Source organism: Podarcis muralis, chromosome 16 (genome assembly GCF_964188315.1).
Source record: "Podarcis muralis chromosome 16, rPodMur119.hap1.1, whole genome shotgun sequence".
In the NCBI taxonomy this organism is placed as follows: Eukaryota; Metazoa; Chordata; class Lepidosauria; order Squamata; family Lacertidae; genus Podarcis; species Podarcis muralis.
The window spans coordinates 30,232,485-30,251,001 of record NC_135670.1 but is presented as its reverse complement, the minus strand read 5'-3'; the positions used below and the strand labels follow the sequence as shown (position 1 = coordinate 30,251,001).

Here is an 18,517-nt window from a genome sequence, read left to right as displayed (position 1 = left end):
TTTATCTACTTGCACTTTGACGTGCTTTCGAACTGCTAGGTGGGCAGGAGCAGGGACCGAGCAACGGGAGCTCACCCCGTCGCGGGGATTCGAACTGCCGACCCTCTGATCGGCAAGCCCTAGGCTCTGTGGTTTAACCACCCGCGTCCCTTTTCCTGTTAATTACCTTGCTTTAAATGGATACTTTATATCTGACTTTCTTCAGCAATGTTCTGTTCTGGATTGTATTGTTTGCTGTTTTAATGCAGGCTGTAAACCGCTTTGAGATTGTTTCCCCCCTTAAAAATATGAAGTGGTACAGAGATTAAAGGAACAGCAATACAACAATTCTATGAACTGGTAAGTCTGCATAACTCTGCAAAGGAGTGGAACAACAATTCCATCAAAGGGGCAAAACGATCCACCCCTCTCTGTTTTTTAGACGTGCACAGTGTACATTTCACAACACGGCGTCTATGCTGACACATTGCTTCAACAAATGTTTTGATAGATAGCAATGTGTTGAATCCATGACTAAGCAAAGCCGCTGGGCTTTCAACATGCAAAGACCAATGCTGGAAGAGACTAAGGTTTTTGGATCAAGTTACACCAACATTTCCCTTCCTTTATAATCAACCTTTTATATGTTTATACGGCCAGGTATTGGCATTGAAAAGAGGAGCCAGAGGTGAAATTAAATCCCGTCTGTGCCCACAAAGCTTCTAATGTCTTTAACGTCACCTTGATGCACAGGAAGTTGGGCCAACAAAGAACTGCTCTTGGACATGAATGGATGGAAGGAATTTATTCCGCTCTCTGTGGAGGTGAAGTTCTTTCATACGAAATTGCACTTGCCGTATCAGTACCAGGCGAGTAATTACCTCCAAGATAACTGTCTTCAAGGTGATTACTTGCGTGGCAAATACAATTTCATATGAAAAGACTCGCGCTGTTTTGAAATTAATTTTTATTAAAGATTTTCTGCGTTACAAAGCAAACAAATAAACAAGGAAAAGTACATACAGCGTCTCCACTTTCAATTAATCAAGTCTTTTTCACAGTTCGTTTACATTCGGTGTGGGACTTTATTGTTATTGATATTGGGGGGAAAGCGAGGGGAGAGAGCAGGGCAGGATTTAGGTCTGATGAGGCCCTAAGCTACTGAAGGTAATGGGGCCCTTTATTTGTCCAGCTGTCCTTTGTCAACAACAAATTGTGCCTGGTTTTTTTGCGTTGAATATACGGTATGCTATGGTAATTTATGGACCTAATAGGCATCTAAAGCCATTTGCACATAACAAAATATGTATTTTATCAAAGTAATTGTTGAACTGAAATACAATTATATTAATAGTGAAATACAATTAAGAAGAAATATATTAATAGTGAAATAATTATTAAGCTGTAAATTAAAATGATTTTTTATTCATAACAAGCTTAATAATGCAATCACACTGGCATTTGGCAATAACAAAAGTTCCTTTAGAAACACAGTTTACAAAGACTCACCCTAGGCACCCTATATATAGAAATGAGCAAACCAGTGATATTTTACGGAGCAGGCTAGCAGGCGGGGCCCATTACATACATCACAGGAGCCTACACAACACAAAACACTGTTGCTGTGTGTAGGTTTTATTCTATTTGTTTTTTATCTTATATTTTGGAAATGTACATCCAGGTTTTTTTTCCTTTAATTTTTTGGGGGGCCCCCAAGAGAGTGGGGCCCTAAGCTATAGCTTGTTTAGCTTATACGAAAATCCGGCACCGGGAGAGAGAGCGATGGCAGAGGATGGGGTAGGGATAATGATATTTCTTTCTATTGCGTATAAGGACGCGGGTGGCACTGTGATCTAAACCACAGAGCCTAGGGCTTGCCGACCAGAAGGTCAGCGGTTCGAATCCCCGTGACGGGGTGAGCTCCCGTTGCTCGGTCCCTGCTCCTGCCAACCTAGCAGTTCGAAAGCACGTCAAAGTGCAAGTAGATAAATAGGTACTGCTCTGGCAGGAAGGTAAAGGGCGTTTCCGTGCGCTGCTCTGGTTCACCAGAAGCGGCTTAGTCATGCTGGCCACATGACCTGGAAGCTGTACGCCGGCTCCCTCAGCCAATAAAACAATATGAACACTGCAACCCCAGAGTCGGCCACGACTGGACCTAATGGTCAGGGGTCCTTTTGCCTTTTTTTGTATTGCATAGTGTTTGTGCAGGGTTTTTGTGTCAAGTTGCAGCGATAGGGAATGCTGGGAGTAACCCAGGCAGCCTGCAAGGATTTGATTTGAGGTTCCATTTTGGTAGAGCATGTTTTCAAATGCACTATTCTATACAGGGCTGGCTGCCCTCAGGTTGGGTTGTCTGTCAGTTCATATATCAGGATGGGGGAACCTGGGACCTTTGTCTAGAATTCAGGGCGGCCCAACACATGGCCTGAGGGCTGTATGTGGCCCTCAAAGGCTTTTTGGTGGCCCTCGGCAACCTTTGACGTCCCCGCAGCCCTCACGCTGCCTTCCTAAAGCTGGGTAAGGAGGCACTGGGCTCTGGGAAGGAGGCATGGGGGATCTGACAAAGTCACAGAGCTACAGTTCATCAACATCTTTGGACAGGCATAGGCAAACTCGGCCCTCCAGATGTTTTGGGACTACAACTCCCATCATCCCTAGCTAGCAGGACCAGTAGTCTGGGATGATGGGAATTGTAGTCTCAAAACATCTGGAGGGCCGAGTTTGCCTATGCGTGTCTTTGGTTGCACAGACATCATTTCCTTCCTGTTCCTCTTGTGATGTGCTCTGACTAAACAGCAACAAGTCCGTCTTAGTAAGCAGAATCACACAAACAATGCAGCATAAACAAAAACAACCACCTTCCAGCCATTCCCAACCTACTATCTGCGCAAAGGAATGCTGCACCTGTTGAATGCCTTCCTTGCCAAGCTATGCTTTACCTGTTGGACCTCTGCCAGGGTAGAAAAGAGGGGTCCCACCCAAGTGCCTGGAATGCTCCACCTAATGAACGCCTGCTATTGCCAAGCTGTGCTTTACCAGTTGGACCTCTGCCAGAGTAGGGAAGAGGGCTCCAAATGAAGTGCCTGGAATGCTCCACCTGTTGAATGCCTGCCTTTGCCAAGCAGTGCTTTACCAGTTGGACCTCTGCTAGGGTAGAGAAGAGAGCCCCAAACCAAGTGCCTGGATTGCTCCACCTGTTTTGCCAAGCCCTACTCTACCGACCTGTGCCAGGGTAGAGAAGGGGGTCCCACCCAAGTGCCTGGAATGCTCCACCTGTTGAATGCCTGCCTTGCCAAGCCATGCTCCACCAGTTGTACCTTTGCCAGGGTAGAGAAGAGGGGTCCCACCCAAGTGCCTGGAATGCTCCACCTGTTGAATGCCTGCCTTGACAATTATAGGCAGGGTGTTTCAGAGCACGTATCTTAGATGGGTGCATTGTACTGCCTGTAGCGCTCCACCTGTTGAATGCCTGCCTTTGCCAAGCCGTGCTCTACCAGTTGAACCTCTGCCAGGACAGAGGAGAGGTGGCTGGCCCCTCCCTCTCCGGCCCCACCCATTGGGCTGGGCCCTTCCCACCGCGGACTCCTCCCCCGCGAGTCTCACCTACCCGGCACCGAAGGCGACCCTTCTCCGCGCCGCCCGCCTGGCTCCTCCTCCCTCGGCGACGGGGCGTCTGAGGCGGCGCGAGCAGGCAGCCAGGCACTCGCGCGGGCAGCCCCTGATCCGAGGCCGGGGTCCTCGTGGGGAAGCTGGGCTGCCGTACAGCAGCATGGCGGCGCTGTGCCGAGCGAGCCCGCGCTTCCTACGCAAGCCCGGGCTCTGCCGTACAGCGCGGGCCCTGTCTTCAGGTACGGGGATCCCCCATGGTCGGCGGGGGTCGCAGGCGGGCGGAGACGGAGCAGGCGCCTCTGCAAAGCTGGGCTGGAGAGGAGAGGACCCTGGCAGGCAGGAATCCAACCGGGGAAGCCTTCCCAGCCTGGGGTTCCGCCTTTGCATTCTCCCCTATTTGGGGGAGGCTTTGCCTGTTGAATTCCTGCCTGCTACACCACCGGTTTAAGCCACGACAGTAGGAGGCAGGGAAGAAAAAGAGCAGCCAGCAATGGTCATTATTACGCTTAGAAAATCTGCGCAGCTTTAGTCTATTTTATTGTGGTCTTAACTTTCTGTATGTTTTTAATTGGTCCTATTTTTTTAAGGGATACTTTTATTGCTTTATCATTTTGGGGCGGGGGGACCTGCTTTGTGTTTTTCCCTACACTTAAGCAGGGTGTGTGTTTATCTAGATATATATCTCATAGCTGTCAACGTTTCCCCTTTTTTAAGGGAAATCCCCTTATTCTGAATTGGATTCCTCGCAAGAAAAGGGAAAAGTTGACAGCTATGTGAGATATATATATATATACATATATACCAGTTGGACTTCTGCTAGGTTAGAGAAGAGGGGTTCCCACCTAAGTGCCTGGAATGCTCCGCCCGTTGAATGCCTGCCTTGCCATGCCATGCTCTATCAGTTAGACTTCTGCCAGGGTAGAGAAGAGGGGTCCAAACCAAGTGCCTGGAATGCTCCACCTGTTGAATGCCTGCCTTGCCAATTATAGGCAGGGTGTTTCAGAGCACATATCTTAGGTGGGTGACCTGTACTTCCTGCCTTGGCGCCTAAGTTATCAAGAAATTAGAAATAACACACAAAAATGGTGAGTGGGTACCAAGATGGTTATTTACATTTTTGGATCTGCCAGTCCTCAGGTTAATTTAGCAGTGCGAAGGGAAGAGTTTTATTTGTTGGCCAAAGTATTTCTGTACCACCAGAAATACGAAATATCAAGGCGGTGTACGGTGTTGAACCCTAAAACACAATTTAAAAGATAAAATAAAAATGCACAGGGGTGTAGTGGCTATTCAAAAATAAAAGTTAAACTTCTACAAAGGCATAAAAAGGTTTTTAAGAGACACTTGAAAGTCAAAAGCGAGAGTGCCTGTCGCATCTCTGCCGGAAGAATGTTCCACAACCTAAAATGCCCAAATTCTATTTGAGGCCGTTTAGGCCTCTATAACATAAAAGATGGCTATCTGTGCTGAATGATATCAGTGACTGAGCTGGGATAAAAGGTCTGAGGTCCTCCTTAAAGTATGCTAGGCCCAAATCCTTCAGGTTTTGTCAAGCGGGAGGATTATGTCAACAAAGCACCCATTTGTAAATACAAATAATTGATTTCTGTCAACAGCTGATGGCCTGCCATCTACATAGACCTGCAAATCATAGGGTTCCAAGCTATGAAATAAAATGCAAGAATCCAGTGACATCTTAAAAGACCAACCAGTGTTTTGTGCTCTGTCCAGAATAGGATATGTTGCAATTGGTTTGTGTGCTTGCTTCCACAGCACTCCACGCCAAACCATGGTTTAGTGTGAACATGTGGGCTCCCGGTTTGTTCTGGGTTTTACAGGTTGTGATTAGTCTGGAGAAAAGTAAACCGCAAGCCTGGATTTCAGTAACACAAAGGCCAGGTAATCTCTTTCCTGTCTTCACACTAAACCATGGTTTGACTTGCGTGTGCAAAACAGGCCTATATGCAAGTCTCCACAAGGGCTTTTCTCTTGCTGTAGTAGCTTAAAAAGTGTCAGCTATGAAATAATTGCGTTGCCTGGATGGTACCTTCTTGCACAATTACATTCTTTCTCTGAAAGGTGCTTCTGTGAGGGGCCTTGTCACAAAGTCCACCAGTGTTATCACATCTTCACTCACCTGCCCCTGTACCTTTCTTTGGCTACTTAAAATCTACCAACTGCAATTAGGCTCTTTGCTTGATTCCCTGGCTGTGATTCGCACTCGCTCCAGCTGACTAGGCAAAGAGGTTGTTCCAAGCTTACTGTTTACTTTATCCGGGTGGCAAGGCCTAGTTCTTACTCTAGGGATCAACTTGTTTCTGACTTGTAGCTCTTCAAACTGCAGGTGTTTATTTACATGACTAGATGCACTATTACAAATAAATCTTCCTGCGTTAGATGTCAGGGAGAACTATTGCAGACTTGCCTTTTACCTGATACAAAATCATAGAATTGTAGAGTCGGAAGCGACCCCAAGGGTCATCTAGTCCAACCCTCTGCAATGAAGGAATCTCAGCTTGTTTAAAACACGACAGATGTCCATCCAACCTCTGCTTAAAAACATCCAAGGAAGGAGAGTCCGCCATTTCTTGTGGGAGTCTGTTCCACTGTCTAATGGTGCTTACTATGCTATGCTTATGGGGAGATTTGTTGTTTTGGTTGGCACATTCATATACAGTCATACCTTACAGACGCTTCAGGTTGTGTTTTTTCGGGTTACGGACCCGCCGAAACCCGGAAGTACCGGAATGGGTTACTTCTGGGTTTCAGCGGTCGCACATGTGCAGAAGCGCTAAATTGCACTTTGCGCATGCGCTGAATCGCAACCCGCACATGCACAGACGTGGTGCTGCGGGTTGCGCACGCTGTGGGTTGCAAACGTGCCTCCCGCACGGATCACATTCGCAACCTGAGCGCCCACTGTACAGCCCAATTAACCACGGTCTCTGAGCAATTCACAACTTTAATCTTTAATCGATCGAGTACAAAAGTAATGAAACTGAACAATCTAGTTTAAAAAACCTGTTATATTCAGGAAAGCTTTTGGGGGGGAGGGGGGTTTCCTTGATGTGAGCACCCATCCAGTCACTGTGGTGGTACAACATTCAAAATACAGTTAGACCCATTTTTAAAAGATCGTAGCAATTTGAATACTGTATTTATTAACATTGCTAATTTGGCGGGGAGGTCCTTCGAACCACAGCAGGATCTGCTTCTGAGCTGACTCACCTGACTCACCCCAAAGGATCTAGTTTGTTAAGGCTGTTGGGAACTATAGCTCTGTGAGGGTGAACTACAGTTCCCAGCATTCTTTGGGGAAAGCCATATGCGTTTTTCCTCTTTCCCTCTTTAGGGACGCGGGTGGCGCTGTGGGTAAAAGCCTCAGCGTCTAGGACTTGCCGATCGAAAGGTCGGCGGTTCGAATCCCCGCAGCGGGGTGCGCTCCCGCTGCTCGGTCCCAGCGCCTGCCAACCTAGCAGTTCGAAAGCACCTTCGGGTGCAAGTAGATAAATAGGGACCGCTTACCAGCGGGAAGGTAAACGACGTTCTGTGTGCTGCGCTGGCTTGCCAGATGCAGCTTGTCACGCTGGCCACGTGACCCGGAAGTGTCTCCGGACAGCGCTGGCTCCCGGCCTCTTGAGTGAGATGAGCGCACAACCCTAGAGTCTGTCAAGACTGGCCCGTACGGGCAGGGGTACCTTTACCTTTATATGCGTTAAGTGTAATGTGTGTACACAGTCTGAGTCTGTGTTTATAGAGATCAGCCTTGCAAGGGAAGATTCTCTTGCACCCCCTGCAATGCGGTATATTCTTTTGACTGCCAACTGTCTTAACCGATTTTAATCTTGCATTTTTATATATTTTTTATCTTATATTTTTGCATTGTTTTCACCTCCCCTGGGACCTTGTGGTGAAGGATAGGTAAGGAATCTAATAGACGGTTATTCTGATAATACTAAGTACATAGGAACAGAGTTAGACCATTGGTCTATCCGACTCAATATTGTCTTATACACTGACCAACTTCAGCTCTCCAGGGTTTCAGACAAGGGGGTCTCACCCAGCCCCACCTGAAGATTTCGGGGATTTGAACCCAGGACCTTCCGCAATGTGAACCAGGTGCTCCACCACTAAGCTGCAGCCCTCCCCTAAAATAATAATAATACAGTGGTACCTCGGGTTACATACACTTCAGGTTACATACGCTTCAGGTTACAGACTCCGCTAACCCAGAAATAGTACCTCAGGTTAAGAACTTTGCTTCAGGATAAGAACAGAAATCGTGCTCCGGCAGCAGCAGGAGGCCCCATTAGCTAAAGTGGTGCTTCAGGTTAAGAACAGTTAACCTGAGGTACCACTGTAACAACAACAACAACAACAGCATTTTTTTATTATTATTTATACCCTGCCCATCTATCTGGGTTTCCCCAGCCACTCTGGGCTGCCTCCAACAGAATATTAAAATACAATACAGCGGTACCTCGGGTTAAGTACCGTATTTTTTGCTCTATAAGACTCACTTTTTCCGTCCTAAAAAGTAAGGGGAAATGTGTGTGCGTCTTATGGAGCGAATGCAGGCTGCGCAGCTATCCCAGAAGCCAGAACAGCAAGAGGGATTGCTGCTTTCACTGCGCAGCGATCCCTCTTGCTGTTCTGGCTTCTGAGATTCAGAATATTTTTTTTCTTGTTTTCCTCCTCCAAAAACTAGATGCGTCTTGTGGTCTGGTGCGCCTTATAGAGCGAAAAATACGGTACTTAATTCATTCTGGAGGTCCGTTCTTAACCTGAAACTGTTCTTAACCTGAAGCACCACTTTAGCTAATGGGGCCTCCCGCTGCCCCTGCGCCGCCGGAGCATGATTTCTGTTCTCATCCTGAAGCAAAGTTCTTAACCCAATCCTATTTCTGGGTCAGTGCTGTCTGTAACCTGAAGCGTCTGTAACCCAAGGTTACCACTGTAATCTATTAAACATTAAAAAGCTTCCCTAAACTAAAATGGGAACTGCAAACAGAATCACAACCTAAATAAACACCTTGTTACTGAGCTGCCGCACCCCATAACCTAGGGAATGTCCAACCTATTATCAGTCCTCCTACTTACCTTTTTTCCTCTTCCCTCTTTTGCCTGCGGGGAAGATGCTAAAGGTGTGAGAGACAGGCAGTAGAGAAACCAGTCTGCTTTGGAAGCCAGGAGTTGAAGCAGCCGGCTGTCACATTAGCTTGGGTTTGATGGCCTGTAAACGTTCCCTCCATCCTCTGATTCTATGATATTTGCTTTGTTGTTATGCAATCTGGCCAATTTTGGGGGCCGTCTGAGGCGACTCGGGGAGGGCTGGCTCGATTCGGATACTGTCTGTGCTTCTCAGCAAAACTTCAGCAATCTGATGGTTGATAGGGTTTTTTTCGTTTTGTTTTTTTGGCTAAATCTCATTTCCTCCCTTGTGCACCCAGCGATGATAATGTTCCAGATTTAAAAATAATCACTTCTTTGTTGTTTGTTTGTTTTTTGCACAACGGCCTATCTGGCAAATAAACCTCAAGAAAAAAAACACCTTTCCCCTCTCAAACAATTCCCAAGGCTTTCTTAAAGAGCGCAGACCACAAAGCTGTTTTCGCCCCTCCCTCGTAACCATTTGTGACACTGAAACATGTGACAGGCAGGGTTAGTCTGTCTCTCCCCAGCACAAATAAACAGATGGAAATTTGGGGACACTTTTGACCCAACTCCTGTCATAAGAGTCTCACTGTGTTTCATGATGACTTATCCTCCGAGAATGCAATTAAAAACATGTCTTTTCTGCACTGTTTTCCAAACTCAGCATGCTCGATTCGGAAATTTCTAGATTCTCAGTGCCAGGTTATGAGATGTCCTTGCTTAGAGCTGTTTTGTACTTTCCCTGCATGCTCCTGCCTAGAATGGGTGGGGAAAGCTGAGGTAATATTTTCTACTGTTGCAACAGCCTTGCAAGAGCACAAACAGGCTCATTGCAAAGAAATTTCTGTGTGATTCTCTCTGTTTTTGTCTGTCATTCTGAAGCTCAGCAAAAAAAAAAAAAGGGGGGGGAGAGATTTGTGATACACTTCACAGCATCTACAATTTAACAGCTGAAAATAGGAGCATTCTTGGGGGGATGACCCTCCAAATACTGATACCATAGATTACTGCGATGAAAACAACCCTCGTAATAGTAAATAAACCATAGTTAAGCCAAGGGGGTGGTTCAGACAATCGACTTTAACTATGATTAAACTAAACCATGGTTAACTGTTATATGTGAACCAGGGCATTCCTGAAAGTTCTATTCCAGGTGTGTGAAACATTGGGCCCTCCAGATGTTGCCGAACTACACCTCCCATCATCCCTGGCCATTGGCCACGCTTGCTATGGATGCTGGGAGTTGTAGTTCGGCAACATCTGAAGAACAAAAGGTTCCCAGCACCTGTTCAACTCCATGTACCACTGGGCGAGCAACCTGTAACCACCCCCTGCCAAGATAATAATAATAGTAATAGTAATAATAATAATAAATTTTTATTTATACCCTGCCCTTCCCTGTTCAGAAAACCGGGCTCAAAGCAGCTAACAACAAATTTAAAACACAATTGTGATACAACAAAAAACAGCATAAAATACAGTATAAAAGCATGAATAACAATAAATTCAAAGTTCAAAAATCAATTTAGGGGAAAATCCATCGAATAAACATTAGATGATCACCAGGGCTAGCTGGCTAAATTAGTCCTATTTGGGCCAGCGAGGTGAACAGGGGAGAATTAGCTGTGGGATCCCAGAGCGGGTAATCTTCATAAAAAGGGTAGGGGGAGGGAAGGAAGGGGAATACAAGATCAGGCTAAATTCAAATTGAAAGTCAGGCAGAATAGCTCTGTCTTACAGGTCCAATGGAAGGAGGTTAAATCCTGCAGGGCCCTGGTCTCATGGGACAGAGCATTCCACCAGGTCGGAGCCATCACTGAGAAGGCCCTGGCCCTGGTGGAGGATAATCTGACTTCCTTAGGGCCCAGGACCGCTAAACTATGATTATTCATGGACCTTAAGGTCCTCTGCGGGGCATACCAGGAGAGGCGGTCCCATAAGTGTAAGGGCCCTAAGCTGGATAACAAAATAGACCAACCAAATATCAGGCTGCCTCTTCAGATACTTAGCATCATCTCTTCTGGATTGTGCTATTAAAATAAATAAAAAATCTCCTCTCCTTTCTCTCTTTCAGAGAAGCACGAGTATGATCTCCTAGTCGTCGGGGGAGGATCTGGCGGCCTTGCTTGTGCGAAAGAAGGTAATTCATGGCATCATGCACAGTTGTGAGGCAACCTAACTTTGCTAGGGACAATTGAGAAAGGGGTCGAGTATAAAACTGTCAATATCATAGCACTGTTCTATAAATCGATGGAATACGAATACTGTGGGAGAGCAGTGGGTAGAGGAGGAAGACTCTGTGTAGACGAGGGAGAATTAAAGGAGGAAGAAGGGGCTTACAATTCACATTAAGCCCAAAGGCCTTGTCCTCACTTCCACTTGTGGCCTGAACTGTTTCCCGCTCGAACCACACTTTTCTAGGCATGGGTCAAAGTGATTCCGCCTTTCCCCTTCCGCTTCCCCTTGGAAAACCTGCTCTTTAGCTCTGAGATCAGAACAAATGACAATCCGCAGAAAACCCGATTGCTGTTTGTTCTGGTTGAGCACTAAAGATCAGGTTTTCCTGAGGGAAGGAGGCAGGGCATACAGAGATGTGGATAGTCTATCAGTGGCTATTCACCACAATGGCTATGCTCTGTCTCCACTGTCGGGGGCACTATGCCTCTAAATATCTGTTTTGCTAGGAATTTCAGGTGGGCAGAGCACTGTGGCGCCCAGGTCCTCCTTTTGAGCTTCCAGTGGGCATCTGGTTGGCTCTTTTGAGAACAAGGTGCTGGATTTTGGCCCGAATTATTAGCAGGGCTCTCCTTGGGTTGAGTTATCTCAACATTATCTCTGCCTGGCCTTTCGCCCAAAAGGGGTAATGAAATTCACCATGCTGTAGCAAGGTCTGCATCTGTAAATCATTATTGCAATGTGTTAGTTGGCAGCTCATCTGAGGGTGATCCTCCCAGTTGCTTTTGTTGCTCTAAAGGTAAAGGGACCCTTGACCATTAGGTCCAGTTGTGGCCAACTGGGGTTGCAGCGCTCATCTTGCTTTATTGGCCGAGGGAGCCGGTGTACAGCTTCCAGGTCATGTGGCCATCTGGCGAACCAGAGCAGCGCACGGAAACACTGTTTACCTTCCCACCAGAGCGGTACCTATTTATCTACTTGCACTTTGACGTGCTTTGGAACTGCTAGGCTGGCAGGAGCAGGGATCGAGCAACGGGAGCTCACCCCGTCACAGGGATTCGAACCGCCACCCTTCTGATTGGCAAGTCCTAGGCTCTGTGGTTTAACCCACAGCGACACCCGCATCCTTTTGTTGCTCTAGCTCAGGGTTATTAGCCAGTCTGTTTCTCCCATATGTTTTTGGACTCCCAACTGCAATCAGCTCTGGCCAGCATGACCAATGGTCAGGAACAATGGGAGTTGTGGTCCAGCAGAACCTAGGTCGCCTTTCCTTTGTGGGGCTGCAGACGGCTGGTGGTCCGGATTGCTTTTAATGGAGGGCTTGTGATTCCCACTACCCTGACTGGCTTGGGGCTGGGGCGGCAGGTGTTGTCAAGATGAGGAAGAAGGGCAGGAAGACATGGATGGTGCCATAGGCAAAGAGCAGCTTGAGAGGGAGGACGGAGGCCCTTTGCACCTCTGCTGCATCCCAGAGGTTGCAATTAAGAGTCAAGCAACAATAGTGTTTAATGTAGATCACAGTAGCCAAAGTGTTCCCTCTTGGTTTTGTTGGACCACAATTCCAATCATCCCTAACCATTGGCTATGCTGGCTGGGACTGATGGAAATTATATATCCAGAGAGTGATTACCGTACTTTTCTGTGTATAACAGGCCCACTTGGATAACACACCCCTTATTTTGGGGACTCCAAAATGGCCCAAAGTTGTTGCTTTTGGGGGGAGGATTGAGAAGAGTTGTTGAGTTTTTTTTGGGGGGGATGCAGTAAATCACTAGCCCGATGATTGCGATCACTCGCACCGCTTGCTAACCATCGCTCGCATCTGCTACAAGCGTCTACCCGATCGCCGACAGTGGAAGTAAATAGCAGCTCTTGACGCAGCAACCAATCACACACCCATTTCCCACAGCCAATACAAAGCGACCCTTCGCTGCAGCCACCAATCACATTGCAGTTCGCCAGTGACAATCTGCAGCTCGCGGTTGCAACCAATCACCCGTCACCCCTACCCACTACCCATGTATAAGACGCCCCCAGTTTTTAAACCTTGTTTTTAAGTAGAAAACAAACCTAGTCTTATACACAGAAAAGTACGGTATATTGGCTACCTCTGGCCTGATTTATTGTGGAACATCATAATTTGACAGCAAAGTTACCGTCATTGAAATTCGGAATGAAAATAAAGGAACAGCGTCTTGGCCAGCTCTTGGTTATTTAATTTATTGTGTAATACTGTATTCTAAATTTAAGTTATTGTGTACTCTAATGGGCTATTGGATATTACTTTATTGTTCATTTTATAGCTATGCTTCTATGCTTCTTTGTATTGGATCAAAGTTTATTGCGCAACAGGTTCAAGGCGAGATTGAACAGCGAGAAAGGGGTGACATGAACTTTTGAAACTTCCCTCCATGTCCCAGAATACAGTGCAAAATACATCCCAGTTACATCATGAATACATTAAGAAGAGGTTGGGTTACATGGATTACATCATGAATACATTAAGAAGAGGTTGGGTTACACAGGAGTAACATATGGAGGAGGGAGGGGGAATATGCAGAGCTGGAGATATGCGCAGATAAGCACATCCTGAGTACCGGTGATGAGAAGACAATGGTGCATGTATGCATGGTCTGCCACCTGGCATTGCCCGGAGGAAAGGCTTGGCAGAGTGATTTGACAGGATTAGGGTCTTGACACCTTGCTTAAGGGATTATGGAGGACAGGGGAGGTGTCATGGAGTCCTAGAGAAATTGAGCAAATTGGCACGTTGATTTTCTATGAATTTTATAGATTTTAGTCCCTTTTGACATTGACAATTGGAAATAAATGGATATATTGTAGCGAAGAAGAAGACATGCCCCCCCCTTCCGTATCACCTTCATTGTATTTTCTGTTTATTTGTTTGTTTCTTCAGCTTATAGACTGCCTTATTCATAGTAATATAGAAAGGCGATATACAAATTAAAAGTGAGAATGAAGTGAAATGAAATTAAATGCACTGTGATTACAGTAAGGTGCTGTGGATGTTGGGTACAGGCAGTGGCAAAACATAACTCACCAAAGCAACAAACCTCCCCCCCCCCCAAACATTGGCACCCTAATGGTGATGCCTTACTCTTTCCTTTAAAATAACTCTATGATTTCTTTTTATTTCTGAAGCTTCCCAATTTGGAAAGAAGGTAGCTGTGTTAGATTATGTGGAACCATCTCCGAAAGGTAAGAAACAATTCGGTCATCATCACCCTCATCATGTAATATATTGTTATGGATCTGTGGTTGCTAAATGCTTGGGTTTAATCATTGTTTAGAATTTAATTCGAACTGGTACGTTATGACTGGCAATAGCCAGACTCCTGCATATTTAAGAGAGGGGTTAGCCGCGGTCAACCCCCTGGAATTAGCATATGTGAAGAGCTAACCCAGGAACGGCTTCATGAGTTGTGCCTTGGACATTGCAATCCTAGCAAAATCAAGAAGTGTTAATGGAGTCAGACAGACTTCTTTGTGAGGTGAACGCCTGAGGGGGATAAACAATTAGGGAGTTCAGAGCATCAAAGGATTAGGCATTAACCCAACACAGGATCAAAGGAAATAGGCGTGAGAATGCAGGTGTGAGGCCTCTTCCTGAGGTAGAAATGGAAAGCTGGGAAGCTATAGGGTTGGGGTCAAAAGGGATGTAACCAGGAAGCAGAGAAAAGAATAGTTAATCTAGGTTGTGCCCTGCAGTACAGGATAGGCTGCAGAGAAAGGATGGTGCTGGGTTTTCGTTGCTGCTGCTATGAAATAAGCTGTCACATCATGGGGTGCTGCTGCTACGAGCACCTCCATAAGTAGGCTCAGGTTGGGCGCAAGATTCCTCCATTGCAGGGGGTTGGACTAGATGACCCTTGTGGCCCCTTCCAACTCTACAATTTTATGATTTTATAAATGTGTAAATAAGCCTTATATGATCAATACACTATAGCCGTCATTGTGCCTCATTGCCAAAGGTACGCCTGCACCGACTCAAATCTCGTGTAGCGGCTCCGCGAAGATTGGAGTGGCACTTAACAATATGAATCAAAATACAGATTGGTTTTAGGAAGTTTTCACTGTTTTCGGATAGTGTTGTATTTGCTTTAAGTTGTGTATCTCTTTGCTGCCCTGGGCTCCTTGGGGAGGAAAGGTAAGGGTAAAGGGACCCCTGACCATTAGGTCGAGTCGTGACCGACTCTGGGGTTGTGGCGCTCATCTCGCTTTATTGGCCGAGGGAACCGGCGTACAGCTTCTGGGTCATGTGGCCAGCATGACGAAGCCGCTTCTGGCGAACCAGAGCAGCACACGGAAACGCCGTTTACCTTCCCGCCGGAGCCGTACCTATTTATCTGCTTGCACTTTGATGTGCTTTCGAACTGCTAGGTTGGCAGGAGCTGGAACCGAGCAACGGGAGCTCACCCTGTCGTGGGGATTCAAACTGCCGACCTTCTGATCGGCAAGTCCTAGGCTCTGTGGTTTAACCCACAGCGCCACCCGCGTCCCTTGGGGAGGAAAGGTGGGGCCTAAATTCAAATAATAACAATATTTATATATGTCGTTTTAAGGCCAGGCTGGGGCACTGAAAACATGTGTCCGTTTTTTTCTGTTTTTCCGCAGGAACCAAATGGGGTCTTGGTGGAACCTGTGTGAACGTTGGTTGCATTCCTAAGAAGCTGATGCACCAAGCAGCTCTTCTGGGAAGTTCTCTCAAAGACGCCCAGCGCTATGGCTGGAATGTATCCTATCCTGTGAACCATGACTGGTAAAATGAATCCCATTTATCTCCTTTACTGAAGGGACGGGGGAATTTATAGTTGTTTCTAAACTACGACTCCCATCACCTCTGACCAGTGGCCTTGCCAGCTGGAAGTGGTGGAATTTGGAGTCTTAACAACATCTGGAGGCCTACAGATCCCCCATTCCTACTTTATGGTGTTCCACATATATGTGATGGAGGGAACACCACATTTCTTCTGGAATAACTAAGAACTGTGACCATTTGTTTTGGGATAACAAACCTGGACGCAATCTGTCCAGTACACATAATACTCTGCCCCGATGCCTCGCATCTTGTTCTGGGGAGGCCTGGAGTTCATGGGGATAGGGTGTGGGGAGCAGTCCTAGACTTAACTTAAGCCACATCTGCATTGTACATTTAAAATACAGTGAACGCTCGGGTTGCGAACATGATCCACATGGGAGGCACGTTCGCAACCTGCAGTGCCGCGTCTGGGCACACACGGGTCGCGATTCGGCGCTTCTGCGCATGTGCAAAGCGTGATTTAGTGCTTCTGTGCGAGCGCCGAAACCCGGAACTAACCCGTTCCGGTACTTCCAGGTTCGGCGCGGTGCACAACCCGAAAACGCACAACCTGAAGCATCTGTAACCTGAGGTATGACTGTACTACCATATCGTTTTAAACAGGGCTTCCACAAAAGCATCCTACGAATTGTCGTTTCTTAAGGACACTGCAGGTTGTTAGGAGACCCCTGTTCTCCTCACAGAGTTACAGTGCCTGAATTCCCTGGTTTTTAAACCACTCTGGGAGTTGTAGCTCTACAGGGGGAAATACAGTTCCTGGCAATCTTTCTGGGGGAGTTGGTGACTGTCCAAGTAGTATAATAGTGCTTTAAATGCATGCTGCAGATGTGGCCTGAATTGAGCGAAAGCTTATCAGGCAGACGCATCGGGCAAATTCACAGCAGGAGGAGTCGAATCAGATCAAGTCAGGTGTACGAAGAGAGAGGCCAGGAAAGTTGGGTTCAGGAAAAAACAGCACAAGTTCAGCACCATGGAAAGCTCCTAGTGGGTTAGTAGTGCAAGGCAGGGAAACCTCACGACTGGGGCTGAATGTGGCCCTCCGGGAGTTTCTCTCTGGCCCTCGATTAGAGCCACGCCCCTTGCTAGCTGTACTTATCATCCAATAAGAAAGCACTGCATGAGCAGAGGCTTGGTGGCATTCTCCATCTGGGGCCCACACTTGTGCCTTCAGGGCAAACGGACTCAGATATTTGCATGGAAATTCCGGGTTCTTCTCCTGTTCCGTTTCCAGCCTGGCGTCCCTGCCCAGAAGGTGCCTTTATTTATGGTCTTGATTTGCAATCATTCCCTAAGTAATAGCTCACAGTGCTTGCAGATAAATCAAATTGAAAGCTGGTTACTGTGCAGCATGGTAAAATAAACAGCAGGATTCTAACGCCGCCTTGTATTATTCAGAGCGCTAAAGAATTCGGCTGGAGCTTCGGAAGGGGAGGAGGGGGAATGGAACCGGGGGAGGCACGGAAATCAGCAGTGGGGTGGTGGGGAAGCTCCGGGTTCAATTTCTGAAAAGACAGTGGAGGCTGGTGCCAACTAGGACCAGTGCAGCAGGAAGGAGACAAAGTCCAGCACAAGACAGGGACAGGTGGAGACAGCGCTAATGACGGACAGAGCCCACTAATTCTGGTTTTGCTTCCTGCCTGCTCGCTGTTGAGTTCTACAAAGGCAGTACTGAGACTTAGGAGGAGGAAGAGCAGCCAGCGCCTCTCGCTGGACTGCTTATAAATTAGGAGGCCCTACTGCTTCTGACTCCATTCTGAAGGAAATCAGCCCTGAGTGCTCACTGGAAGGACAGATCGTGAAGCTGAGGCACCAATACTTTGGCCACCTCATGAGAAGAGAAGAGTCCCTGGAAAAGACCCTGATGTTGGGAAAGATGGAGGGCACAAGGAGAAGGGGACAACAGAGGACGAGATGGTTGGACAGTGTTCTCGAAGCTACGAACATGAGTCTGACCAAACTGCGGGAGGCAGTGGAAGACAGGAGTGCCTGGCGTGCTCTGGTCCATGGGGTCATGAGGAGTCGGACACGACTAAACGACTAAACAACAACAACTGCTGCTTCTGACATTGTTGGGGAGAGGCCAGGCTTTTGGATGGAGAATGTCTCGGTGTCTATTATCTAGCATCTGCAGTTGAGATGGATCAGGTGGCAAAGGATGGAAAAGACCCTTCTGGCTAAGGCCCTGGTGAACTGCAAATAAGATGCAAGCCAAGAGGGACAAAAAGTATTATGCAACCTCATATGGAAACACGTGGCACTTGAACTAGGCCCAGTTTCCACGTTTCCATATGAGGTTGCATAATACTTTTTTGTCCCTCTTGGCTACACTTGCAAGCACCCGCTCTCTGAAACTCCCTGCCCATTGATATTAAGGAAAGCGTCTTGGTGGAATGATTTTTTGGCACTGGCTAAAAAGCTTTTTTGTTTAGGCAAGGCTACCCAGCCGTGCAATTACGACATGCAATTTGAACAAGTACAGTGGTACCTCAGGTTACAGATGCTTCAGGTTACAGACTCCGCTAACCCAGAAATAGTACCTTAGGTTAAGAACTTGACCTCAGGATAAGATCAGAAATCGTGTGGTGGTGGCGCGGTGGCAGTGGGAGGCCCCATTAGCTAAAGTGGTACCTCAGGTTAAGAACAGTTTCAGGTTAAGACCTCCAGAACGAATTCAGTTCTTAATTCGAGGTACCACTGTAGGTTTATTATGTGTATTTGTTTTTAGAACTGTTGGTTTTATTTGTACTTTGATAAATTTAT

The 18,517-nt window shown here is 46.9% G+C and overlaps 2 protein-coding genes across 5 annotated transcripts in view; one reads left to right on the top strand and one right to left on the bottom strand.

The window, feature by feature from the left end:
• Window positions 1-8,878, bottom strand: part of COMT (catechol-O-methyltransferase) — a 46,187-nt gene extending 37,309 nt beyond the window's left edge. For 2 of the 4 annotated variants that reach the window (XM_077920673.1, XM_077920672.1), the window contains exon 1: window positions 8,689-8,878. The gene's annotated coding sequence lies outside the window, so the exon portion shown is untranslated. Of the gene's footprint in view, window positions 1-3,586; window positions 3,666-8,688 lie in introns of those variants that run through there. The other 2 variants (XM_028709418.2, XM_028709422.2) reach the window with 2 other exon arrangements.
• The window catches only part of TXNRD2 (thioredoxin reductase 2), a 64,109-nt gene continuing 49,284 nt past the window's right edge, over window positions 3,693-18,517 (top strand). The window contains exons 1-4 of the mRNA XM_077920671.1: window positions 3,693-3,827; window positions 10,817-10,882; window positions 14,080-14,136; window positions 15,553-15,697. Of these exons, the coding sequence (XP_077776797.1) occupies window positions 3,749-3,827; window positions 10,817-10,882; window positions 14,080-14,136; window positions 15,553-15,697 (347 nt within the window). The 5' untranslated portion in view covers window positions 3,693-3,748. The remainder of the gene's footprint in view (window positions 3,828-10,816; window positions 10,883-14,079; window positions 14,137-15,552; window positions 15,698-18,517) is intronic.